Raw genomic sequence first — 27,957 nt, 5'->3', positions numbered from 1 at the left:
GCTTTTAAATTTATTTAGATCTTGTCCATTTACAACACATGCTTAATATGTAGTAAATAAAGCATTTCTTTAAAACAAAAAACAGTCATTATAAGAAAACAACTGGGGGAAGCGGATGTGGCTCAAGTATTTGAGCTCCCGCCTACCACATGGGAAGTTCCAGTTCAGTTCCCGGTGCCTTCTAAAGAAGACGAGCAAGACAGTGAGCTGACACAAAGGGCAGGCGCAGCAAGCTGACTTAACAAGAGACACAAGGAAAACATAAAGAGAGACACAACAAATCAGGGGGCAAGGGTGGATCGAGCAATTAGGTGCCTCCCTTCCACATTGGAGGTCCTTGTCCTGGGTTTGGTTCCCAGTGCCTTCAACAAGCAAACACAGCAAATGCAATATGACAAGGGGGTGGGGAGAAATAAATAAAATAAATCTTTAACGCAAAAAAAAAAATTCGTTTCATGGAAATTCATTATTCACAATATATTATAAAATAACAAAACAGTAAACAGTATACACAGAATGATCCTATGTGAAATAAAATTTTAAGAACAGGCATGATACGAAAAAATTTTCCATTATATGAAAAAATGGTGTCAAATGATCATCTTGTGTGATTTGTATTATTCTCTTCTGCTTGTCCTTATTTCCAAAATTTCACTTAATAAATATGTATTTTTATTGTTGTCAGGAAAAAACAAAAAACAAAATTTCAAAATGTCAATACCTGCCATATTTGCTGAAGGTTTATAGAAATCTTGGGAGGAAACCTAGCAATGCCAAAACCACTATTCTCAGAGGAATACACATATACATTGGCACACACACTAGGTATCCATATGTGGGTGTGTCTACACAAATCCACACACTCACAGAGGACAGCCACATAAAATAGGTCAGGCACCAGGAGCGATCTAGACATTTCATAAATTATCCCTTTAATCTTTGGTGCATCCCCATCATATCCACCATCACCACATCTACTCTTTTTTAGCCTTCCCCCCCTTGTGGCTTTTTGCATGCTGTCTGCTCTCTGTGTCCATTCGCTGTGCATTCTTCTGTGTCTGTACTTATTTTATTCTCATTTTCCCTTCCCCCTTGCGGCTTGCTTGCTTGCTGTCTGCTCTCTGTGTCCATTCACTGCGCGCTCTTCTGTGTTTTGGCTTGTCTCCCTTTTAGCTGAGTCGGCTCTCCACGGTGTCTGTGGGCCAGGCAGCTCTCTGCAGTGTGCAGGCGAGCCTGCCTTCACAAGGAGGCCCCAGGACGCAAACTCAGGGCCTCCCATACGGTAGATGGGAGCCCAATTGATTGAGCCCCAGCCACGTCCCACACCACATCTATTTTGCAAACAAAGAAACCAGTCTCCAAGAGGTAAACTAGACCAAGGCAGATGGTAGTGAATGGTAGACCCATTATTTGAATATAAATTACAGTAGCTTAAAAATTTCTGACTTTAAAAATACTGTTCACAGCTTCCTGGCTTCTGGTGGAAATAACCAGAGGAAATAAAAATAACCCACCCCCATGAGCAAGTCACAAGCCCTCAGATGTGTTGGTCGCGGCACACCTCCAGTATCCTCCCAGGAGAGGTGTTGTTAATTGTATCAGGAATCTCGCGGGAGTCTAGAGGGGGAAAACTGCACTCTTAGGACCTCCAATTCCTTATGAAACAGTGTGAAGACCCCGGCCACAAAAACAAAACAGAAAATGCTGAGAAGAGTCAGATTCTTTTTAAAAAGAGGCCATTTCCACAAAGGGTGAAATCAATACAGGGTGGACTATGCAGCTAATCTAATTTGGCTTTAGGAGCTACACAAGGGATTTAGGTTGAGAGGTTGTAGGCGGCTAATTTAGTGGCACAGTGTTGGGGAAGCCCAGCTGCTGGGGACCCAGGAAGGCGACTGGAAATAAAATATGGTTTGCAGCTGTTCCCCTCATCCTCTCTCATCTGCACCTCTCCCCAGTGAGGGGATCTGGGTGAGGAAGGGAGGGAGGGAGCACAGAATCTGGAAGGATTGCCCTAACTCTTGTCAAGATCATTCTAGCTTGTGAGAGGTGTACACACACCACATATAGACACCTAGTGTGTGTGTCAATGTATTTGTGTATTCCTTTGAGAAGAGTCAACAAGCAAATAAAGTGGGTAGTCCATCAAAAAGTCACAGTTGGGGGAAAAAGGATCTAAGGAACTGAAAAAATACTGAAACGTAGTAGCAGAGCCCCTGGTCAAGGAATAACATTATTTCAGCTCCTACCAACAAACGCAGAGCAGCTGGAGAAAGTTAAAATCATGCATGACTCAGATCCGTGTAAGCAGCACAGGGTCTTCCCTGGTGCAGAGATCTGCCTCAGACCCTCAGTGGCAGAACCCACTTTTTAGGAGATTCACAAGGTAATAAGGCTCCCTCTTCCATCCTATGCCTGCACCTCATTCCACCTCACACCTCTCCACTCCAAACTTCAAATACACAAGCCAGCAACCATTTATCTCCAGTAGAAAAAAAAACAGTCTAAGGCAAGCTTTAATCCAGATCTGTCTTTCTCACACACAAACGAATAAAACGAGACCGTGGCTGCAATTCTGCCAGCCACAGAGAAACCTCTCTAGAGGTGGTCTTCATTAAGTTGGTTTTGTTTTGACAATGCCTATACATTGTGTCACTCAGAGGCAGGAGAATGTATGCATCACGTCAAGGAGACACAGGATCTGTCATAAGCCTGTCCCTCCGCTTTCAACCACGGCTCAGCCTTTCCTGTGGGTTCAGCGCTGGCAGCTGGCTGTGATCAAGTTTGCTCTTCCATGGCCCCTTCTCACATGTGTAGAGATTGGCTGATCCTTACATCACATGCACCATAAATCTGTGATTCAGAATCGGGGAGTGGGATACAAGTGGGCTAGGAAGCTCTGGCACGCTTTAGCTCTAGGTCCTCATCTGAATGAGGCCTAAACCCAAAGGGTACTCCACACAATCCAGCGGAGCTCACTAGGGTGCTATGCTGGCTCAGGCCAAAGCACTGGCTTGTGTGTGCTGCTCTGTCGAAGCATATATTCTTAGCCACGAGAAAACTGCAGTGCAATGCTGTTCCCAAGGTACTAATTATATGACTTACAGATACTCTACGTATCAGGGATCAGCATACTGTGCCCCAAGGACTAAATTCAGCCCTCTATCTATTTTATAGCCTGAGAGCCAAGAATGAGTCTACATTTTTAAATAGCTGAAAAACAAGATTCACTGGCAGTTTAAAATTCTCCCTAAATGTAAGAGTCAGCTTCTAAATTGTTTTCCTTAACAACAAGTGAATGACGTGTGCTTTCTTCATTGGCAAGGACTCTAGCATTTTCTGCTACAAAACCGAGAGCTGATTTGGCTGATATAACTAATCAACATGAAGCATACACCTCTCTTTAGTGTAAAATCTTTATTCCTCCTTGCCACCAAATGAAGCTGTTTGCTCCAATGAGAAGTGGAATCAAGAGAAGCATCAGATCTCCAAACACTCTAGAGTAGAGTATAAACTTCCTTCATTTGCAATTTTCTTCCACTGTGAGTAAAGAAAATTACTCCCTTAAGCCACCCTATCTCTGCCGTTGCAGCTTCAGTCCCTGGAAGACGCTGCAACAAAGCTGCCTCTTCTCCCTTTTGAGGAAAGCCACACAAGGAACTTCACCACATGGTGGCAATTTCTCTTAGGCAAAGGACAAGAGGAAGGAGGTCCAGGGTCACAGCAAAGCACGTGGAAACCAAAAATGAAACCTATTAGTTGGATGACTAAAATAAAGCATGTGAGGTTGGGAAAAGTAAAGGGGGAATGGAGCTAATGGGAGGGTGTATCCGTTAGCTTACGAATACATCTGCTTGCTCACAGGTTGAATTACAGATATACCTCTTTCCTTTGAATAGTTTACAAAAGAAGACAATTTCCGTGAACACAGATTTAAAGGTCACAAAAATCCCAAAGACCCATACACAAATTATGTGCCATATTGAGAACATGAATTTGGTTTGGTCTTCACTTAGTACAGTGGACTCTTGACATTCATAAGCAAAACATTTTCAGGGGAAAGTCATAACAAGTAAAAATGAACTCATTCCTTTAGTCACTTAAAGTGGTGGCAGTGAGCCAAGCCAAGACAGGCATTTGGAGGCTTGCAGGCACCAGGAGGCCTCCAGGCACCCAGGCTCACCCACCAGCCTGCAGCTCAAGTGCTTCATGTCCAGAATCGCAGAGACTACATCTGCACATGCTAGGGATCTAAGCATGACAAATCGAACTTAACAGCAAATCCCTTACCAAAAGATAAACACGTGGCAGACATAACACCTTCTCCATCTTACCCAACTCACCTTCACGAGGAAAAAGGACACACCATATGTCCGAAGGGACCGGGCAAGTTTGACGTACTTCACCTTGGCTTCTATTTCACTCATCTCTCCACAGTTCTTGTGTTCCTGCAAGAGTGATAGCAGAGGATGAGTTAATATAGCTCTGCCAGCAGATGCCCTTGGCTAGAGGTGGTTACTACACACGGCGCATCTGGTGGCTAACAAGGATCAGTAAGGTCTGTGCTGGGCCCCCTCCATGATAAGGGAATCCCACCCTGACTGAGGATCAGCACAGAAAGTGCTAAAGCAGGGCTTCTTCATAAAACATGCAATTTATCTAAAGTGTACAATCAATGGCATTTGGCGTAATCACAGAGTTGTGCACCCATCATTTCAATCAATACTACGGCATTTTCATTACTCAAAAAAAAAAAATCCCACAAAACTATCATACCCATCTGTTAGTGCTACTAACTACAAAACTTGTGGTATACTTCCACTATTTCTATTTATTGCCAAACAACTTTTTATCAGTTCTGCACAGATTCAACCTCAGCTTTCCATTCTCTAACCACATTCTATTCTTTTGCTTCTTAAACAGAGTTTGAGCCTAAATACCCTATGTATTTTGCAATTGTATATAACAATTCACATGCCTGGGCAGCGTGAAGGAAGAGGGTCATAACTATAATCAGATTTTTAAGGGCCTCCACATCCCAAAAAGGTTCACAACCAATACTTTCAATCATAGCTAGAAAAAATGTTCTTTTCAAGAGAGGTGTCATTCTAACTTTCATCTAACCTATCTTTTTCCAAAGAGCAGGATATATATAAATGCCTGTATATCATAGCACTTGGAACAATACTGGGGAAAAAAAATGTGTTTTGCACACTTGAAATTTATATTTCAACTAATGTTTATATTTCAAGACCATAGAAGACTTCAATATCTTGAATTCACTAGAGTGATAATTTCACAGCCAAGTTGATAGGGCTTTCTACTGGTTGCTGAGATGGACAATTCTTGGACTTTTAGAAGAAATATAGATGAAAGAAAAAAAGACACCAGTTTCTAAATTCTAGCTTCAAGAAACAAATCTCAGGACAAAGAAGCTATTTCAAAATGCTTCCCCAGTGCATTTTAATGGTATATCACCTTATTTCAATGCTACTAGATAATGGCTTTTGAAATTAAATACATGCACATTTTTCTCAGAAGGGCTAAGTAACCTTTAGCAAAAAGGTACAGATTAAGATAATAAATCTGCCCAAAGTAGAACTGTCAGCTTCTTTACTCTTGAGTCACTAATCATTTATTATATAAGCCGAGTACATGCACAGGGCACAAAATTATCATGTGCTAAGGCTCCTCTCACTAAGAAATGAGGGTAGAGAGTGAGAAGAATAATAAATTTCTGTACATTTTCCATACCTGAAATATTCTCTTTTCAGCTCCTCTCTGCTTGATGTATTCTTTGGGTAGGAATTCTTTTAGACTGAGAAGAAGGGGGGGAAAAAAAGGTAAGGCATTTCTCATATTCTAAGATGAGAAGCAAAGAAAAGAGATGTTTCATAAAACCCCCAGTTAAGTCACTAACTCTCCCAATCTTTTATGGTATAATTAATAACAGGTTGCCATGTCCTATAATGCACTTAAATAGGGACACAAATATAAAAACCAGTCTGATAAAAAGGGTCAAACATATTTAAAGAAGAATTTTCCAGGATATACTGTAAAGTGAAAAATCAACAAGCTTAGTAAGGAGGAAGGGAACAAGGAAGGAAACTAATATTCCTTGTATTATAGTTCTGATTTTGGAACCACATGAAATCTCAAAGGTAGGAAAAGCAGCCCCTAAAATTCTAAAGCAAACTGAAACAAATGAACTTAATAGTATATGAAGGTGGCAGAAAACTAGAGGGAGAATATATATTTCAAGTTACTATGAAAATGACTTTTTTTGACTATACATGTCTAATGGGACACATTTTAAGGATAAAATGAACCAGAGTGACTTGTTAGTAAAAATATTGATGTCGCTATTTTAAAACTAACACTCTTCTTCCTTTTCTCTAAATATACATATTAACACACATACCACATATAAAATATAAAATCAGGATATTACATTATCCTATTATTATAGGACATAATATACCTAGGACAAAGTAAATGAGAAATTCTGTTAGTTGTTAGAAACTAAGATTTTTCAGCATAAAATAGGTAAACATAAAGTGAAAAGAGTTGAATAAAATCCTGTAAACTTTTATTTGAATTGGAAGTAGTGGCCTGAACACCTGATTCATTTTTCCTTCTCTGAAAAGTATGTGTTTTCTAGTTGTGTCTAGAAGCAAAGGCAATCTGGTGGCAAAAAGCACCCCCTGTGCCTTGGCCATGTGTTCTTCAAATACCATTTTCCACTAAAAGGAACCAGAGAGCCTTGGAGAATTGGATGGTTCTAGGTCTGAGGCAGTGCACTTATAAAATGTTCTAGGGACTTCTTGTACCTTGCATTAAAGTAATTATTAGAAGGAATCTGAAACCAATATCAAGGGAATCCCTACTGGCAAAAAAAAAAGGGGGTGGGGGATGGTTTTTAAAACTTTGTATAAAAAAAGAGAGAACAGTATAATGAACCCATTATCCAGCTTCAAAAATTATCAACTCAGGATCAATCATGACTCATCTACTCCCCAATCCACATCTCTTCCCTGGATGATTTTTAAGCAAATCCCAGACATCATATAATTTCATGCAATGGGACAATTTGAGCATCACAAAGAACAGTGACTGCAATGCACTAAATCTAAATCCAAAAGATCCTTTTTAAAAAGTGCATTTGGAGGCCCCACCCTGATAAAAAAAAAATAAAGTGAGATGCTTCAAAGCTCTGCTCACCCCCCAAAGAAGCTGTAAACAACCAACAAGTGGCAGAACCTTCTTTCTCAAACCTCCAGAAAACAGTTTAAGGACTGCAGTAATAGGGCAAGCACCAAACCAGGAAAAAGGCTACTTAAAAGTGGCAGGTCTTGAGGTACCGGCTGGCCTCTCTACCACCCCTCACTGGCTCAGAATGGAGACAGCCCACACTTCCAATGCAGATCCCTGGTCCTGGTTCCAGATGGAACAGAGTGACCCTTGTACACGTGCAGGGAGAATTTATGTCTGGCGCAGTCTGTCTAGTGGTGGCCTGATGGACTCGCCATCCTGGAATTTGCCCTTGGTGGAGAGGGCAGCTCACTGAACTCTCCTACGGAACGCTGTGGGAGAGGAGTCAAGTCATGCTCTCTGGGCAAGGGACTGGTAGGTGATGGACATACAGTGCAGGGGCCAGGACCATGAGGAGACTGTTTCCAGGGAAGAGGAGACATTTGGAACAGTATAACAGGGAAATTCCTAGGGCCACACAAGCATGTCCAAGATAAGAGGCAAGTGCAGGAAGGCTCAAAGAAGCCTCTTTACTTTGGGCTAGGGTTATACTCTACAGTCAAGGAATCAAGAAAAAAAATTCATTTACAATAGCAAATACAAGAATCAAATACCTAGGAAAAAATCTAACCCAGGATGTAAAGGACTTGTACAAAGAAAACACAGCTAAAACAAATCAAAGACCTAAATAAGTGGAAGGGCATTTCATGTACACACATTGGAAGACTATTGTCAGGATGTCATTTCTACTCAAAGTGATCAACCTTCTTTGCAGAAATGGGAAAGCTAATCATAAAATTTATATGGAAGGGTAAGGGGCCCTAAACAGCCAAAGCCATCTTGAATAACTTGGAGGGTTTATACCTCCCATTCCTAAAACTTATTACAAAGCCACAGTATAGCTGTGGGTTTTTTCACAATTATTTTAAGTTTTTAAAATCTGTTAGAGAAACATACTGAAGTTTTTATAGAAGAAAGAATACGATGTCTGGGATTTACTTTAAAATACTCCAGCACCAAAAAAGAGGTGGGGGAGGCGTAGAGAAAGGTTCAGGTTCTGGCTCCATTAAGACTCAAATAGGGATGTCTGTTCAATCTGCAAACTATTCTGCAGACAAGTTGTGAGTTCATCACGGAATTTTTTGGAATTGGATCTGAGCACCAGCAGAACACTCTCATCAAGAGACCCCAAGGCAGGCAAGCAGGGGGGATCTAAGAAATACCTAGCCAACAGATTAGATGTTATAGCCATGCGTAAGCAACTTCCTGAACAAAAATGAATGAGTGAAAGTTAGAGAACTGGAAGGCACCAACATCACAAAAGAGGAAGCTGAGTCACAGATAAAGTAATGGAGCTGAGGTCACAGGACTTAGTAGCAGAGAGCCTCTTTTAGCTTCCAACCAAGAGTGGTCCACTTGACCACTAGCCATTTTAGGCTTTCCCCAGAAACATACTTAAAATGATCATGAAGACATATCAAAGAATGGACTGCTGTTGTGGGCCTTTGGACAGTAGCTCCTATGCCATTAACAAAGAGAGACCGAGCTGAGGTTACCAAAAATGCCCCCAAAATGTCCCGAAGACAAATACCCCAGAACAATGGTTATGCACTAAGAGAGCTTCTGATTGTGGTATCCAGTGGCCAAGCCAGGGTAGAATATGCTGGGCACATATGGCAAGAAACTCTTGTGCTGTGACAAGGTGCCCTGGATTCCAAATCTGCAAAACCAACCCACCCAAATCTGCCTCCTATCCACTCTTCAATAATTAATGAAAGAACTTCCCGGAGTTTATACAAGAGGTATTCTCAAAAGTAGATTTTAGAGCAGAGGGAAGTTTGTTTTAAAGTATTCTAAGATATAAAGTATGTGCACATGCAAGTGTGTGTGTGTGTGGGGGGGGGGTATATCAGCAAGTGAGTAAATCAGCAAAGTGCATGGTGTCAGCACAAAGCAGGAGCGAGCAGGCAGCCTGTCATCACTGCCTGCCAGGCGGCAGTACAGCAGTTCCAGCTCAGTTGTTGTTTTGATTACTAAAACCGAGTCTGGAAGGCTGCTGCACATCTGGGACATGTGTACAAGTGAAATCTGTCAGACTTCTCTGAGAAAGTGGGTCAGATTGTCAGATCTTGATTGGAAAATTTTCTCCTACTTAAGCAATCTCCGGCTGTGCAAAGTACCTCCCACTTCCTCTCTAAATACACCCATCTTAAAGTTTAAGGACAGTCATCTCAAGTGCAAGAATTTAGACCTCACTCCTCCTCAAAACCCTACTGCCAGCCTTTTACAAATCACCTTTTCTGAATGCAAGAATAATGATAGCCTCCACTTCACCAAGTTAGCAGACTAATCCATGCTCTTCTTCCTCCCCAACATCCACGTGAGGTTGAAAGTTTGCAACCAAGACGCTCCTTTCTAGGAAGCCCCCACAGCTGCTCCAGCCAAGACAGTATTCCTACAAAGAGGGGGCTGCATTTCCTCTCCAGTATATAGTGACTGTTACGCACCTATGATTAAGTAATTACCGACATACAAACTGCTAAACTAGTACAGAAAGGAAGCCACTGAATGCTTCCCAAAGGTAAATATTTGCAAAAAACCACTAAATTAGATGTGAGACAGCTATAAAATAATGAAAAGAAAAAGTCACAAAAATTTAGAAATATTTTTCCTCAGATAATCTCTCATCAATGATGAATTATAAGTCTGGTTCATACAGGAGGAAAGACAATGTAGAACACTAAGCAGGGGACTCACACCCAAAGAAAACAGGTTGGCCCTGCATCCTAAGACTGGAAATCCATGGACTAAACTTATATCTACAAAAAATGTGCTTTCATCAATTGTAGCAAATGTTTTACACTAATGCAAGTTGTTAAAAAATAAGGTGGTATATGGGAATCCTGTATTTTATATATGACTGTTCTGTAAACTGATAACATCTCCGGTGGGGAAAAAAAGGAGGAAAGGAAAGATTGTGAAATGAATGCTAAGGTTAAAGTTAAAGTAACTGGTTTCAGAGAGCCGAATATAATTTGTTATGATTCTACACTTTAACTCACTTTTCGGATTATCCAACCAACAGTTTAAAATACAATGATAGAGGGTTTCCACTATTACCAATAGCTGTCATTCAGTGAAGGTCAATCACTGTTTCAGGTGCCTTACATGCATAAGCAAATTAATAAAATTCTGATGAAAGCCCTAGGAAGAAACTACCCCAGTTTATACAAAGAACCTGAAGCTCAATGTTGCTAAGTAACTTGTCACGTTCACAGTCAGCAAGTCAAACTTTTGCCTGTAGCTCAAGAGACTGCACCCTTAGCCAAGACACAGCCTTGGCTCCTCCACGTCATCTTTCAGTCAAACAGCATCACCTACGATGAGAACTTCAAAACTTTGAGACAAGGAGAGGAATGAAACAACAAAAACCCCAAATCAGAGGATGGCAGAAATGATGATGGTGACAGAACAGATTTTTTAGAAAGGCCTAGAAGCCATCCATCAAATAAAGGGAATGTTATAATTAACGCATTTTGTGGGAAGGTCTGGATTCAAATGTAAATGTTTGCTAAAACCTCATTTTCCTATGTAAAATTTAAGCTGCCTCTATAAGTAATTCCAAAAGAGGAATTGTGAAGATGTTTTCAGGTCTGGCAATTTCTGCACACATACATGGGGAGTCAGCTGTGATGTGGGGTAAAGTTAACTGCCTTGCCTTTGTCCACAGCTGTCACCGAGTAACTGCATGACATGGGCAAGCTACCACTTCTAGAAGCTGGCTTTTTCACCTGAACAGGAGAAAGGATTGCTACCTAGGAGTGTGAACTGGTCATGGGAATTTTTAAAAAAAAGGATTGCCCCTTATTTATGGGATCATCAATACAAACAAACAAATAATGCAATTAAGTGTCTACCCAGGCGAGAGTGGGGAATGGAGGGGAAAGAGGCAGAGGTGCAGCAGAGACAGACACCCAAAGGCCACTGGAATGCCCAGGTTTCCTGGATTCAACTCTTCCGTCCAATCACCAAATTATTAACAATAACATTTTAAATTTGATATCACATAAGGTTCTCAAATGTGCAGTCCCAGGACCAGCAGCATTAGCATCACCTGGGAACCTGTTAGAAATGCCCATTTTCAGGCTTCAGCCCAGACTGGCCATGGAAGAGGCCCAGGGGATGAGGCCCAACAGTCTGTGTTTTAACAAGCCCTCTAGGTTATTCTGATGTGTGCCAAACTCTGAGAACCATTGGCATAGGGCGTTGAAAGCTCAAATTATGGCATGAGACACACTTGGATTTGAATCAAGACACAAAGATCAACAATTCAAAATCTCTGCGTTAAGTTCTGCTTAACTTACGTAATGAAATAAAGTAGAAAGCATTGGCTGAGTAGGGAAATGCTTAGATGGTAAGAACTGGAAAGAGTGAAAAAGGCATGGAAGCAGCAAGAGACTTTCTAACTCGGCCACACAAACAGTAGTTCTATGATCGGTAATGAATCCAAATACCTTTACTCTAAGGGCAGGTCACCACCCAGGAACACAAGAGGCACCTCTAGGTAAACATAAATTCAGAGGTTCCTGGTTTGAAACTTTTAGACCTTGAAAGTAGCCGGGGAGGTAGGCACGAACCCTACGAAGCAAAGGCTGCTGCTTGGAGGAAACAGTGGAGGTGCCACAGATGGCATCACCTGCCCGAACAGATAAGCGAGCTCCTGCCTGGAAGGAACAGAGGACAGATGTAAATAAAGAAACAACAGTGCAAAATAATAAAATACATACATATATATATACACACACATAATTAAAAACTAATGAAATTTTTAGAAGTACAGGGACAGGCATAAGGATGGCCTTTTATGTATTTTAATTTAGTGAGCAGGTGGTGGTGAGGAAGAGAAGGTAAGATGGAGATGATGAAAAATAAAAGCTGAAATGCTTCCTTCATTGTTGGTTGTAAAACAGAAAATCCACAGCCAAATTATGCTGACAAAAGCACACAGAAGACCAACTCCAAATGAGGAATCGAAATATGTGTTTGAACAGCTGCCAAGAGAAAAGCAGACTTAAGACCTCCTACTAGGTCAAAAGCTTTGCTTGCTGACAGTAGAATTATCTTGAGTTTGTGGGGGAAAATTTCAAAGTCTACTCTAAATTCTTCCCCAGAAGAGCTTCATACCATGGGTTGCTTTGTTTTCTCAGTAAAGTACTTCCAAGGAGCAACACTACACTATGAGAAGGGGTTCTGTTAATCAAGGATGACAGTTTTCTCAGCCTGCCTGCACCCAACCGTTGGACCATTTCTTCCTGTAACAGTGAATACAGGCTTTTACTCCAGTCTATTTCAGTTTCCTTTTTAAAGAAATGTTAATTGTGAAACATTACACATATACAGAAAAGGGTATCTTTTAATTTATATTCCTACCACCAAGGTTAAATACATGTTAACACACTGCCATTGTCACTTTATGATCGCTTCCCCTCTTCCTGTTTTTAAAATAATAGAAATTACAGATTTAACTGAAGTCTCATACCATCCTTCTCTCCCTCCCTAAGGGAAGTCACTTTAAGAAGTCAGTTTTACATGTGTATTTTAATATGTCCTAGTTTGCAAGGCTGCTATGACAAATGCCATACAAGGGGTTGGCTTAAACAGTTACTGGCTCTCAGTTTCAGAAGCCAGAAGTCCAAACCACAAGACCATGCTTTCTGCTGAGGTTGCTAATGTTTTGATGCTGGCTTGCTAGCAATCCTTGGGGTTCCTTGGATTTCCTGCCACGTAGGGAAGTCTTCTCCTTTCTCTTCTGGGCTCCTGCTGACTTCCTACTTCCATAATTTACAGTTTCTCTTTAAAAGGCCTGATTAAGATCCACCCTACTTCAGTTGGCCACACCTTAACTAAAAATAACATCTTCAAGAGGTCCTATTTACAACAGGTTCATACCCACAGGACTGCAGATAAAGATTAAGAACATGTCTAATCTGCCACAATGTTCTCACATTTCTTTGCACCTAAAAACATCATGTTTCATATTCTGAAATGTTCTATCTGTAAATTATTCCAGGGTTTTCATACATTTAATTTTGTGCCTATCTGACTGACATGAAACACAATATCCTTTTTTATTTTGCATTTTCCAAATTACTAATTAGGTTGAATATCTTTATATATCTTTACAAGCCAACTGAATTTCTTCTCTAGAGTGCCTATTGATATCCAAAGTGATCTTTTCTTTGAAGATTAGAGATTTTTTTTCTTTTTAATATCTTCTGGATATTATTTTTTTCTTGGTAGTATGCATTGCAAATATATAAATTTCTTCTTCTGGTGTGAAGCTTCACTCAACTTGATTGATGTGTTTTGCTTAAAAAATATTTTAATATCTTTCCTTTTTAAAAATTTCAACAATTCATTAAGGTGAAACACACACAATAAAATTAACCATTTTAAAGTGAACAATTCAGTGGCATTTGGTATATTCACAATTTTGTATAAACACTACCTCTATCTAGTTTCAAAATGTTTCCATTCCAAAGTAAAACCCCTCACCCATTAAGCAGTTTTCTCCATTCCCCTGAATTACCAGCCCCTGGCAACCACCAATCTGTACTCTCTCTATAAATAAATTATTCTCGATATTTCATTTAAATGGACTCATACAATATGTGACCTTGTGTTTCTGACTTCTTTCACCAAGCATAAGGTTTTGGAGGTAAATATTTTAATTTTAATAAAAGCAGATTAATCAGACTTCTAAACTTCTCTATCACCTACATCAATCATATAGTATTTTAATTACTATAGCTTTGTAAGAAATTGTAATATATAATTGCATGAGTCCTCCATGTTTCTTCAGTCAGCCTTGGCTGCTTTGAAACTAGATTAATCCATATTAATTTTTAACAGATTTATTGAGATATCCATATTAATTTTACGATTAGTTTTTCCAGTACTTGATGAGCAAGTGGAATGTTTCTTGGAATTGAAGTGATTTTATTGAAAATTTTGGGTGGAACTGCTTTTTATCACATGAAATCTGCTTATCCATTAAAAGCAAATCACTCCATCTATTCAGACCTTCTTGCATGTTCTTCAATAAACTGTGACCATTTTATTGGTTAGAACTTGGAAGTCTTTAGACAGCTTCATTCCTAGGTAAATTATACTTTTTGTTACTATTATAAAAGGTATCTCTTTTTTCAAATTACATTTTCTAATTGTTTATAATATAGGGACATACAGTTTGCTGTTATATAGTCATTGATCTTTATTCCAGAGACCTTACTTAACCTCTTATTAGTTCTAACAGTTTATAGATTAATTGGACCATCTATGTAGCTAATCATCAATTGCAGCTAATGGCAGTTTTGTTTTCTCAAACATGATATTTTTCTTTTTCTTTTCTAGGGCACTTGTTAGGACATCCACTATTGTGTTGACAAGAAGCACTAATAATGGGCATTTACCTCCACTTCCTAAAATTAACGGGAATGCTTCTAATACGAAATCATAAACCATGATATTTACTATAAATACCCTTTAAAGAAGAATTTCCATGTATTACCTTTGTGTCACAAGGTTTGTTTCTCTCTTTAAGCATTATTACTGAATTTCACCTAATTCTTCTCTCCAACGATTTAGAAAATTGTATAATCTTTCTTTTTTAATCTAACAGGGTAAATTAAATTAATACATTTTCTAATGTTAAAACCAGAAAAGCTCAAATATTATCTTTTCCATGAAGCTTTCCTTGGTCATCCCTTTTAAAATGGTAAATTCCTCTTCACTCCCTAAAACACATATACTTCCTATTCCCCTTTTGTGCTTTATTTTTCATCTAGGCTTATGTCATCATTTAATATATTTTTTTGTTTTACTTGTTATTACTTACTGTTTGTCTCTTGGAAAAAACTATAAGTTCTAAGAGGGCAGGAATGTTTGACTATGCTTTCCACCAGTGTACCCCAATGCCACAGAGTAGCATTCAATGAATTATTGTTGAATAAATGAACCTTGTTTCCCTAGAAGAAATGCTATTAACTTACATAATTATACATAAACATATGTCATGATGGAATTTAATATTTTATTAACTTATGGGAGAGAACATCTATAGTCCTAAGCTAGAATGAACTACCATTAAAATTTTTTAAATATAGTCTACATTCAATTTTGTTATGATGGCTCTGCAAGTTTCCAAATTAAAGTAAGGCAATTTAATTCTTTTCTATTCTCTGAAATAACCTGGGCCTAGGTTTTTGTTCTTGCTTTGTTTCATAAATTTTATGGCTATATTTTTAAAACAATAAATCAATTTCTCTAAAGATTATAAGTCTATTTCAATTTTCTAATTATTCATTTTGTCTGTTTTCATTTTTTCTAGCTTAAAATCTTAATCTATAGACAAGTTCAATTTTCATTACTAATGTTTATTTATGACTTTTTTAGTTTTTCTTGATCAAACTTGCGAAAGGTTTACATATTTTATTACTTTTTCTGAAAGAACTGCTTTTGGTTTTGTTGATCCTTTCTATGGCTTCTATTTCATTAATTTCTCTTAAATTATCTCCTTTCTCCTATTTTGATCTTTTTGTTCTTTCAATCACTCACTGAGAGAGATATATTAAATAATTCCACTAAAATTGTATATCTGAAATCTCCTTGCAATTCTATTTTCCTCTTTATATTTCAACACAATGTAGTTAGGTGCATACAAGTTTATGATTATTACATCATCCTCGTCAATTATTCCTTCTACTTTATACTGGTCTTCTTTATCTCCACTTGTGCTTTATTTGCATTAAAGTCTAATTTGTGTGATATTAAAAATATCTCCTCCAGCTTTGATTTTACTAGTAATTTCCCAGAACATTACTTTCCATGCTTTTACTTTCAATTGTGTCTCTTAGAAATGTTTTATAGCTAGACTTTTTTTCTTAAATATATTTTTATTACAGAAGTTGTGAACTTATAAAACAATGATGCACATATGTGGAATTCCCATACAACACCCTTCACCAACACATCTGCCATTTGGAACATGAGTTAACAGATTATGAGATAATATCATCAAACTATTGCCACTAACTATGGTCCATAATGTACATTTGGCATATTTTTTTCCATACCCATCTATTATTAATATAGTACATCTCTGTCACTGGTGCAAGACTATTACAGTAGTTCTGTTAACTGTAGTCCAAAGGTTACATTAACTGTATTTTTCCCATGCTTCTACACATTCCCATCCCCTGCAATAGGGACATACAACTGTTCTATCCACTAAGGACATTCTTGCATTTAACTATTAACCACAATTCTCATCCACCTCTGAGTTCACTGTGTTATTCAGTCCGTAGATTATTCCCAAGCTTTCTTTCAATTGACATTTACATCCCTAGGCTACACGTTTTAGCCACAATCTCATTGATAGATCAGCTGTGTTAGTTCTACTCACTATAATGTGTTACCATCAACCCTATGCATTTCTACACTTTTACAATCAAGTTAATTAAATCTTCTACATAGATTAACTATAGCTGTGTTTTAAAAAAATTCTAATATGAGAACTTCTGCCTATTAACAGGGTAGTTAGATTTGCTTATGTTTGCTATGGTGACTAATATGTATTTCTATTATCTTATTTTGTGTACTTTATGTGTATACCATACATTTTCTGTTTCTTTCCATAATCCATCCTCACTACTATTTTATTGGTCAAGTGTTGACCAATTCGTCTATTTTATTCCCCTCTACTGGTTTTATTATACAGTCTATTTCTATGATTTCAGGCTACCTTTCTCTTTTTTTCTCAACATTTTATGAAAATTTTCAAACAAATGAAGAAGTTTTCAGAATTATTCAGTGGACATTACACACACCCCATAGGGCTACCCTCAATTTTTTTATCACGTGTATCTGAGTTAAGGTCTAAAGGTTATCAGCATCTCTAATCTTTTCCCAAGGAAGGCTTTTTGACTCCGATCACTTGACGTTTTCTACATGCCTTTAAGGGCTGTAAAATTAGTTATTGTAAAACACTTTGTTATTGTTGCTTTTTAAAGAGTTAATTCTTTAGATTTTCCTTCTATTTTAACAAACTCTTTGATCAACATTGCTTCTTGCACTGTACTCTTTCTGCCTTTCTAGAAACAATTCATAGTAGCCTCATAGTCTAAACTGAAACTTTTGGCATCTTAAATAGACCATCCTGCATTTAAAACATGGTTAAAATTTTGACCCTTTGGTGCCCCATAATTAACATTTCATATGCTTATTTGTCAAAGAGACAAGGAATTAGTACATCACCTCCCTTGTGTCTCCCCTAAACCTGGCATAGCAGAATACACATAGGAGGTCCTTGAGTAAAAGAACATAAAGCATGTTTTCTGCAAGCATTTTCTAAATATAGGAGAGCATAAAGTATATACTTATTAGATAATCATCCTCTGATAAAATGTCCCTTTCTGGCACCGTCTGGAGGTGGCCTGAGAAAACCATCATGTAAGTGAAGTGCATCAGACTCAATTTGGGAGACCTGGCTTTTCTGCTGGCTTCTTGCTCTTACCAGTTCTGTGCCTTGTCTCTGTCTCTCTTGGGACCTATTTTCCCATCTGTAGAGCAGACGGGGTGCATTAAATTATCATTCAATCTCTAAAAACTAGGAAAACTTTTCAATTGCTGATTTCCTTTATTCTAAATGAATACCTTCATCAAGGTGCTATTGAATGCAGAAATCATTTATGGGTCTGAAGAAAAGTTATAGAAAATCCTGTAAAAATGCCTATACACCAACTTTGAACAAAAGCACTAAATAAATTTTCAAGAAATTTTCTCATTAACACACCTCAAGGTAACTCATTCAGAAACTCCATGATTGAAATCTGCCTGTCCCATATCTTCAACCAGGCTCTGTGACAAATACAGCCATCTCACTTTTTTTTTTTTTTTTAATAATCCTGAACTGTTTAAGCAGATAGTATATATGAGAGCTAGATGAGGAAAGACATAAAGCCTGAAAAACACAGTCTAGCCAGTCACCAGGGACAGCCCAGGGATATTATCCCTGAAAACAGAACCCAACTACCCAAATTAAAATCAAGGATAATGTGGTCTCACTGTTTCGTTTTAATTAAGAGGGGACACACATCCTTAGAAGTTTTACCTGTACAGTATGCATAATAATGTATATAATTAAATGAAAACATCTCATTACCTACACTAGATTTTGTTTACTTAAAAAATAAATCAAATAGGTAAGGAAAATTAATTGCCACCAGGTGTATTAAGCTTGTTTAATTTGGAATCTGGGTAAGAGTACATGTTGCACTAGAAGCAAGAGCTTCACATTGTAATTTCAGAAACAAGAAAACTGAATTAAACTGCTTAACCTTTGCTATCTCAAATGAGGAATGTTATAAGGTGAGCATGCAGTACCCAAGAGGATCATAAATTGCTGTGCACACTGTTAGAGCAACTGTTGACCCCCGACACTCATTTGTGATCTTGGCACAAGCAGTTGCAGGTACGAGAGCATTCACTGTGATTGGGCTGGTACAACTTTAACACTAGCAAAAAGACAAAGGACTCTGTAATCACATTTTTAGGTACTTTCTTACTTTTGCTGCATATTAGGAGGCCAGTGAAAGAGGAAATGCCCCAAATGTATAAATGCCTTTGGAAATGCTAGAGCCCAGTTTTCACAGTCAGAAGCCACTGCAGAAAAACTCTTTAAGTAACTGTGACAAAGCCACTTCTTCAACATCTATCACATAAAATCCTTCTTTCTCAATTCACGATGGAGCTCTGAGAATTAACTGCCTAGGAAAAAAAGGCATTAATTAAATGACCAGGGTCTTAATGCTAGTTTAGGCAGTAGCTGAATGGTTATGTTTGGATCTCCTTCCCAACAAGGTCATGTAGGTTTACAGCTGTGAAAGTCTAAGAAAGGTAAACATTTTTATTTCAAACGTTCTGGTTCATAAATCTTCCCTCCATTTTCTCCTACTCTCCATCAGTCACTGACAGAAACTAAACAGGCCTGATAAGTTCTTGATGTTTCCTTATCAATTTCCATGGCTATAATCCTCAATTTTATGACATCAAATGTTTCTGAGGGACCACTGTTAGGCTAGAAGGTGGCAATGTGAAAACTACCTAAAGCATATGTGCCCATGGTCTTCTGTAAGAATTCCGTGGTGCCACGGAACAGAGAACATGGCATGCTTCCTGCTGCCCCTGAGCAAGGAAACCACACTAGCCAGGTAGAAATGGGCCCTGGGAAACACTTGGCCACAGACCAAAGTAAGTGAAAGACATTGCTCAGAGCCATTCTCAGAGTCAAGGTCGTGTACCATATATTCTAGAACAAAGCATCACTTTGGAAAGGCTCTCTCAGATTCATCAGTGGAAGGGGAGAGATTTTTGGGAACAATTCAGTTTAGACCAAACAGCAGGTTAGTCAGGCATTCTCTGCCACCAGGGAAAAGTTGGGTTTTCCTCTTACTCAAGGACATACAATGGTCCCAATTACTTTGCAGCAAGTGAGAGTGGGGCCATGGCACAGCAATTTATGATCTTCTTGGGTACTGTGTGCTTACCTCATAACATTCCTCATCTGAGCATTCGCATTGTCCTGGCCATTCAGTACACGTGGACACAATATAATTGATGGCCTACTCCATACATCTCATGCTGATGCATCCTCCAGATAAGCTCACATCCTCCCACTCACCAGGTGGCATTCGTACCTGGACCCCCATTCCAAAGCCTCTACCATGTTGCACTTTAGGTAACAGCATATTATTACCATGTTGAGATTCTGCAGTGACTTTTTGGCTTACCGCAAATGTTTCACCTGCTTAAAAGGAAGCATAAGGGGGACAAAAAAGGAAAGGTGGGGAATGGATAGAGAAAAGGAGTGTTACTAGAGGAAGAAATACACAGAACCCTTGAAAGAGTCCAGATCAAAACAGAGGGGAGGGTAGCTTCAGATAAACAGCAGTCTATATATGCCTGGGACTGTCCTGCTGGGTATTTCCAGGAAACCCAACCCTAAGACCCCTGTTCTGTGGGGGCATGATGAGTCTGTAGGGGTTATCTTTCCCTTAAATATAGAAGTCTAAAGCCAGAAAGAACTGTCATTTTATAAAAGATAATTAGAGACCAGATGGGCAAAAAGAATGGACCAAGAACATAATATGTACATCGTATTTTTAGAGCAACAAAGAATCCATAAGACTGATAAGGAATGTGAAGTTCTCTTGTTTATACTTTGTAATTGTAATACAGGGATCTTAACAAGAAAATAAGAAGACAAACTATGGACTAATATGAGCAAGGAATGTTCTAATGGGCAGAGGCTTCAGAAGATGGAGGAAGTGAGTTCCTCAACTCCAGAAGTTTCCTAGAACAGGTTCACAATAGCTTGGAAAAGTGCTACAGACTCTATGATATAGAGGAAATCATATACTTCCTGAACGTGGAATGGATCATCTCTATAGTAATTTTAACACTGAAATCCTTTGCACTTTGCTTTCCCAAGGTCTGCAAATTTGATCAAATAATTAAGTAAAACTGTGATTCTCACAACTGATTGAAACTTGGATGTGTATGTTGGGGAGCTGGCTCAAAAATAATTAGATGAAAAGATAAAAAGAGAAGACATGAGGAAAAGAGAGGAGAGAAAGGAGGAAAGAAGGAAAGAACAAAAAGGTTATTTACTCTAAGAATCCAGGCTTGTGTTTATGTTCCACATGAGGTCCAAATTGTATCTGTGCTTGGAACCCACCAAACTCACAAGCTTTCTCAAAGGAGACAGGGTGGGAGCCGTTCAGGATGTCATCTCGAGCCTGAAACACATGAAGAAACAAAGGTATCAGAAGCCTGGGAAATGACACACTCTATCCATTGACACACTCCTAAGCCAGAGCACATACTTCTGCGTGGGGCCCTGGGGAACTGTGCCAGTCAACCCACAAGGACGCATTCAAGACGTTATGGATGGCTGTACCACAGGAGAATAAAAGCAAAAGGAAAAAAAGCCACTGGCCCCAAATTGCCTATAGATAGAAAACAGCAGTGTCTGGTACATCAAAACTAAAGTCGATTTATTCTAAAAGATAGACGTGATTATGAATAATAATAATAAAAAGCAAAGTCCATGTTAAATGATCAGATTCATAGAGGTCAAAAGAAGATATAATTTACCTTTAATTACATTAATTTATAAAGCTGGTTGAAAAAAAAATCTAGAGGTAGAAACAATCCAACCCCCATCCCAAGATGAAGGCCACAGAGAGACACGCACGAATAGACAAGAATTCAATAATCAAGACATTTAGGGGAAATGACAAGCAAATGCGCTCGTGTCTGAAGTCCTTATTCCAGTTCTCAATCTATCCCTACTACTCTCTTTATTCCTCTTTTCTGTCTTTCCTTTCTCTAGTTAAAAGAGCCCGGAACACCCTTAAACGTACACTCACAGCTATCACTCTGAGCCTTAAACTAGTGAGTGCTCTCTCATTGCCCTGGTAGCTCCCTCTTCCTGCCTCCCACCTCTTTCCTGTCTGCCCTCCTTCCATCCAATAACTCAGGCACCAGCACACTGACCCCAGAAAGGACCAGAGAGTACATATCTTGCAAACAATAAAATCTCTGTGGTTTCTGTCACAATGCGTGAACTCTGCCGTTGAAGTGTGAGGGCAGCCATGGACAATATGTAAACAAGTGATTTGTGTTTCAAGAAAACTTTATTGACAGATACAACAGCTGAGTGGCCACAGGAAAAAGGAAAGAAGGGAAGGAAAGGAAGAAAGGAAGTGAGGGAGTGGGAGTAGGGTGTGAAAGAGGGAGAAAGATGAATTGTTATCCTCAAACCGAACAAAACCTTGGGGACCATCTAGCGAAAAGCCTACATTTCACATTTGGGGAACCTGCAACTCAGATAAGTTCAATAACTTATCTAAAGTTAAACAATAAATTAATGGTAACGACATAAAATTTTGAGATTTTATGAGAGCCATTGAGAGGATACCTTTCAGTTAAAAAGTACTGATTTTCTGACTGATATTCTCTTGCATTCTAAGATACCAGCTAAGATGGCTTTACTGCATTTGGAACGGTAGCCAAGTAAAGTGTGTTCAATGGCAAAGAGACAGTACCAAGCACCAAGCTAAAGAGAACCAAAAGAGGCTCTATGCTGGTCGACCAGCAGCTCATGCCAGGCATCAACCTGCACCACACCTGAAACTGGAGGCCATAAACATGATGGAAGGCAGAGCTGAGCTCTTGCTCACTGCAAAACACAGCCAGGAACTTCCAGAAATCTCCTTGACCTCAGTGTCTGAGCATTAAATACTGTACCTGAACATAAAGCAAGTTCAGCTGCACAGGGTCTCTTGAATCTACATTCTGATCAGAGTAAAAGAACTTCCGTCTAAGCAGCAACGTTTCGTTTTCATCTACTCCTTGTTCTCTGAATGTTCGGCTGTGATCCAGCCAATTGACTGCAACACAACAAGACATATGAAAGAACTGTGTTTATTTTTCCTGTTAATTAAAGGGGATTTACCAAAACATCAGTATGATACAGATACCGATTGCTAGAACTTTGACAGTGAATTATAGTTACTTTTTATATTAGAAATATGTTATCCAACTTTGCAAAATAATTTCACATCTATCAAATGGTAAACCAAAAAGGGAATGAGAGAGAAAATTTGCCTGGACTTGGTCTCATTATTCTCAGCCTTTCCTACAGTTAGCTAATGCATTGCAATTGAGTTTATAATATGTGCCTTTCCATTAGAGAGAAAAAAAAGAAATAAAGATATCAGTGCTTTGTGTTAAGACAACCAAGTTAGGGTTTTCTTTTAAATCAAGAGCAAACACAGTTTTATCAAGTGAAAAAATTTACAAACTCTGGGCATAATGAGTTACCTTTGACCCAAAGAATAAAGTAAGAAAATTAAAATAATGGGGGTGGAGGGGAGGAGGACAGAACACTATGAGGTGAGGAAGGCACCGTGGCCTAGCTTGAATCTCACCCATTCTAAGAACCTTCTCCTAAAATCTTGCCCCACAGGAATTGATCCTCCTCTACATTTACCAGAACTCTTGTTCCTACATTCCTCCCTGGTCTTAACACACACGTTGTGGGTAAGTATTTATTACTGGCCTCATTCGATTATAAGCTATTTTATCTATAGCTTATAATCACAGGGAATGTGTCTGATTGACTTCATCTCCCATAGTACTTGGTAGAGTATCATGCAAATATTAATAATCCTCAGGATCTGTCTACTACAGTTTCACTTGGAAAGGAATATGTTGCTGGAAATCAAATGAGGCAGAGAGAAAAGGGAATAGAAAAAGGGTCACAGGAAATGACAGCCCAATCGAAGGTCAATAAACACAATGATAATGATGACATTTTCCAGTGCAGGAGCAAGAACAAGAACAATGAAAGAAAGCAAACAGCTGGGAAGGTGTAAGTGAGCTGTGGCTTGAATTAAGATCCTTTCAGCAGAGGGTCATGCAGCAAGGTACAAACAGCATGGGCTTTGGGGGCACAAGGGGTGTATACACTGGTGTTTCCATATATTAACTGTGTGGCCATAGAAAATGTTTCTGTAATAGAATTATATGACCAGGCAAACAGACTTGGCCAAGTGGTTAGGGCGTCCGTCTACCACATGGGAGGTCCGTGGTTCAAACCCCGGGCCTCCTTGACCCGTGTGGAGCTGGCCCATGCGCAGTGCTGATGCGTGCAAGGAGTGCGCCCCATAAGGAGAGCCGCCCAGTGCGAAAGAAAGTGCAGCCCGCCCAGGAATGGCGCCACCCACACTTCCCGTGCCGCTGACGACAACAGAAGCAGACAAGGAAACAAGACGCAGCAAATAGACACAGAGAACAGACAACTGGGGGGGGGGGGAGGGGAATAAAATTAAAAAATAAATAAATCTTAAAAAAAAAAAAAAAAAAGAATTATATGACCATTTTGTAACCCCTAAGGAAATAACTGAATCTAGGCAATGATCTTTAATGGCTAAAATCACAAAAAAAAGACAACCAGGTACAACTTACTGATGGAAAGACACAACACCATGGAAAAAGGAGTCTTTACCTTAAAAAGAAATACTGACACATAGACACACATGCATGCAAGAATCTGATCAAGCTTCCAGATCTAAGAACAGAAAACTATGTTAGATGATAAAACAGGTATGCAATTAGCAAAATCCAGACTCTAGGAAATACTATGCAATCAACAATCTGGTACCTTCACCAAAAAAAAAAAGAAAATGCAAGGGAACAAAAAGAAAAAAAGATGGAGAGGCAGCCATTGATTAAAAGAATTAAGCAATTTATCGTCCAGCCTTATTCGGATCCTAGTTCCAAAAAAATGTAAAACATTTTTAAAAGACAATGGAGAAAATGTGAACATGATTTATATATCCAACACTGAGATTTCTTCTTAGCTGTGAAACACTATCTTTCGTTGACACAAAACAAAATATTTACAGATGACATTTTTTAAAGCCCTGCCCTGGGTGATAGAGATGAGGAGAGGTGAGTGAGACTTGGCAAACCAAATGCTCCGGTATCACATTTCCTTCTCCAACACTTACGGTCATCATCTGTGTGAAGCTTGGCCTTCAGCTTCTCCATTTTCCTCTCGTCTCGTAACAGTGTCCTGTCTTTTTTAAGTGTACCCGTCCCTTCTTCTTTCTTTTCTTCAATAGTTTCTTGGATTAGAGAATATTCTTCATAGTTCGTTATACCTAAAAATATATATTAGGTTATAAACTCAAATGATTAAGGTGTTGTCAACCGCGTTCAGCCTAGAGCTTGTAATACTCCAGGGAGTTCATGGTGGCAGAGAAGAGAAAGAGGCCTTACTCAGCTGAGGGTCAGGAAGCAAGCTCATGGTTATATATCAAATACCTCTGGTTAAAATGCAGGATTTTAGCTAGTTAGGTCATATTCAAAATGCCTTGTCTAGTTTTGAAGAAATAAGAACAAAGTAAGAGATCATGCAGACGAAGGCAAGACAAGGTCAAACAAAAAGTGCCTAAAGGAAGTGGGTGCCTTTTGCATGAAGAGAAAACAAAGGTCGACAAGGGTTGATAAGGCTACTTTCGTCAACTTAATGGGCTTCATGTAGAAAGGAAGTAGATGCATTCTCTGGGGAGACAAACAGACACTACAAGGCAAAAAGCTGTCCAATAACCAATCACACAGGTTCACCCTATGATGTATGTATGGGTGTATTCGAGGTGGTCCTGGATATTACTGATGCTTTCACAGGATCCCAGCAATGGGTATGGGACTAACTGGACAATTCCAAAAACATTATTTTCAATTTGAAGAAGTCCAAATTTTTACAATACTAGCTAGTGGATTTACAAATCAGGAGAATGAACACACTCACTCTCTTGGGACTGTACAGAAATCAGTGTGTTATAAGTCATATTTGAAATGGTCTAGACACCAAATAGGGTGAAAAAAAATAAGGCATGTAATTTTAAAAATCAAACCAGGGGGAACGGATGTGGCTCAAGTGGTTGAGCTCCCACCTCCTACACGGGAGGTCCCAGGTTTGGTTCCTGGTGCCTCCTGAAAAAATAAAAATGAACAACAAGCAAAACAAATGAAAAAAAACAACTTAGCAAAGCCGATGCAGCTCAGTGGTTGAGCATCAGCTTCCCACATACAAGGTCCAGGGTTCAATTCCTGGTCCCTGGTACCTCAAAAAAATAAAATTAAAAAGTAATTAAATTTAAAAATAAAAATTAAAATTAAATAAAAAATAAAAATTAAATAAAAAATAAAAATTTAAATAATAAATAAAGAAAATAAAAACAAAAAAAGCTCATGTGAAAGCTCACCTATCCTGCTGCAAATGGTAACCAAGAGTTCCCCAACAGTCTTGGAGTCATCCACCATCACTGTTTTCACAGATCCATCCAGCATCCGGATTTTCTGAGGTCTCTGTTTCTTTTTATATTCCAAAATATCCTAGAGCACAAACCATACAAACATTGCAGAGTGGCCTTTTCCTGAATCTAGGTGCAACACTGACTGGGAAAACAGATAACAAACTTGGGCACTTTTTCTTTTAAAATGAATTCTCTCTGTCAGACTCTAATTCCCTCCTTTGAAGTTTTCACGGGGTTGTTGCCATTAATATAAAACAGAATATCCAGTACTAATAATTGCTTTCATAAAGATCTCCTCAAAAGCTGATAGTGAAATTGTACCCAAAGAAGTAATTTTTATAGCTCACAATCACTAAAAAATTGTTCTTTGTAAAGTAAAAGTCATATATATTCTCCTCAAAGACTGGGAATGATCTGCTCTAATGAGAAGTAACAGAGGAAAAATTTTACTTGCCTTTTAAAAAGATAATAGTTTGTTTCACCAATTATCTCATTTACTGTTATAAACAATAACATGTTATAAACATACATTCATACACATGAAAAGGGACATAAATAACACGCCCACAATTCTTCACAGTAGTAGAGTATGTTTTTTATGACGTGTAGAATCTACAATAATGGCAAGACCAAACGGGTAATAAGTTTGAGTTATTTTTAATTAATAGACTTCTTTTTTTACTATGCATCTTAAAAATAAAACTGTGGAGGGGGAAATTAATTGGTATCACATACACTGCTCTGCTTCACAGAGGAATGACCATTCTGATATGACCACTCCATCTATATACCCAAAACTCAGGATCTTGAGCGTTAAGCTGAACAGTAGGTTTGACTTTTTATTTACTTATTACCTCTCCCCACTTCTATAATACAACCATTTTTGCTGCTGTGGTTACTATTACTGAATTATTATTAAACTCACATCTAATTTCAAAAACAAATGACTGATTAACATTAATCTCTGACAAACTTTAGGATTACATTTTAGTTTTCCCTCTATTCTATCCTTACTTTCCATCACCAGTCACTAGGATATCTCCTACATACTTACAGGAAGATGATGTTTCTTATCCCATAACTGCCAACAATGTCCAACAATAGCACATAGAGACCACTTAAAATATTAAAAATATTAATATTTTCTCTGTGGAGTTTCAAGAATTTGGATTGCTGACATTTTCTGTCACCACCTGGATAGCACTTGAAAAGTACATTACGTCAACTATAAATAAAATGTCCTTGAAGCAAAACAGATCATTGGTTCTCTCTTTTCCTTCAAAGCATAATAATGTTGACTTTTACAGAAGGACCAGGGACAAAGTGTTGGGGGAAAAAAAAAAACGGGGCCCACTGCATACCCCATTTCGCAACATGTAATAATCCAGTGTTCTGCCCGCTTCCAGCCAAATCCCTTTCCTGGGGTCTTCATCCGAAAGGAAGAGCCCATAGTCAGAAGCTGGAACACAAAAAAGAAAGAAAAATGAAGGACAAAGCAATGGTGATGCCGTCACTGACTTCCAGGCCCTGAGCCCGCTGACTTGACAAGAATGGGGTATTCTCCTTCACCAAAGAGAAATAATTCATTTTAGGAACACAAAGCAGTCACTGGGACAAAAGGAGATCAGGAGGAATCAGACTGGGCAATAAAAGAAATGCCCACAAAAAAATGTTCATGTTTCTTATAACCAGTGGACCAGAAGTTGTACCTAAAATTCAGGGAAAATATGTAGAAGAAAACAGTCTAAACTTCTAACTG

At 38.6% G+C, this 27,957-nt stretch overlaps 1 protein-coding gene across 11 annotated transcripts in view; it reads right to left on the bottom strand.

The window, feature by feature from the left end:
* TLN2 (talin 2) overlaps positions 1-27,957 on the bottom strand; it is a 476,435-nt gene that overhangs the window by 182,016 nt on the left and 266,462 nt on the right. For all 11 annotated transcript variants that reach the window (XM_058294297.2, XM_058294301.2, XM_058294305.1 and 8 more), the window contains 7 exons: positions 27,560-27,657; positions 26,148-26,277; positions 24,888-25,040; positions 22,621-22,763; positions 20,980-21,107; positions 5,755-5,818; positions 4,344-4,448 (listed from right to left, as the gene is read on the bottom strand). In XM_058294297.2, coding sequence (XP_058150280.1) covers positions 4,344-4,448; positions 5,755-5,818; positions 20,980-21,107; positions 22,621-22,763; positions 24,888-25,040; positions 26,148-26,277; positions 27,560-27,657 — 821 coding nt within the window. The remainder of the gene's footprint in view (positions 1-4,343; positions 4,449-5,754; positions 5,819-20,979; positions 21,108-22,620; positions 22,764-24,887; positions 25,041-26,147; positions 26,278-27,559; positions 27,658-27,957) is intronic.

Source organism: Dasypus novemcinctus, chromosome 3, assembly GCF_030445035.2.
Source record: "Dasypus novemcinctus isolate mDasNov1 chromosome 3, mDasNov1.1.hap2, whole genome shotgun sequence".
Taxonomy (NCBI): domain Eukaryota; kingdom Metazoa; phylum Chordata; class Mammalia; order Cingulata; family Dasypodidae; genus Dasypus; species Dasypus novemcinctus.
The sequence above is the reverse complement of the archived record's forward strand: the minus strand, read 5'-3'. Positions and strand labels throughout refer to the sequence as shown.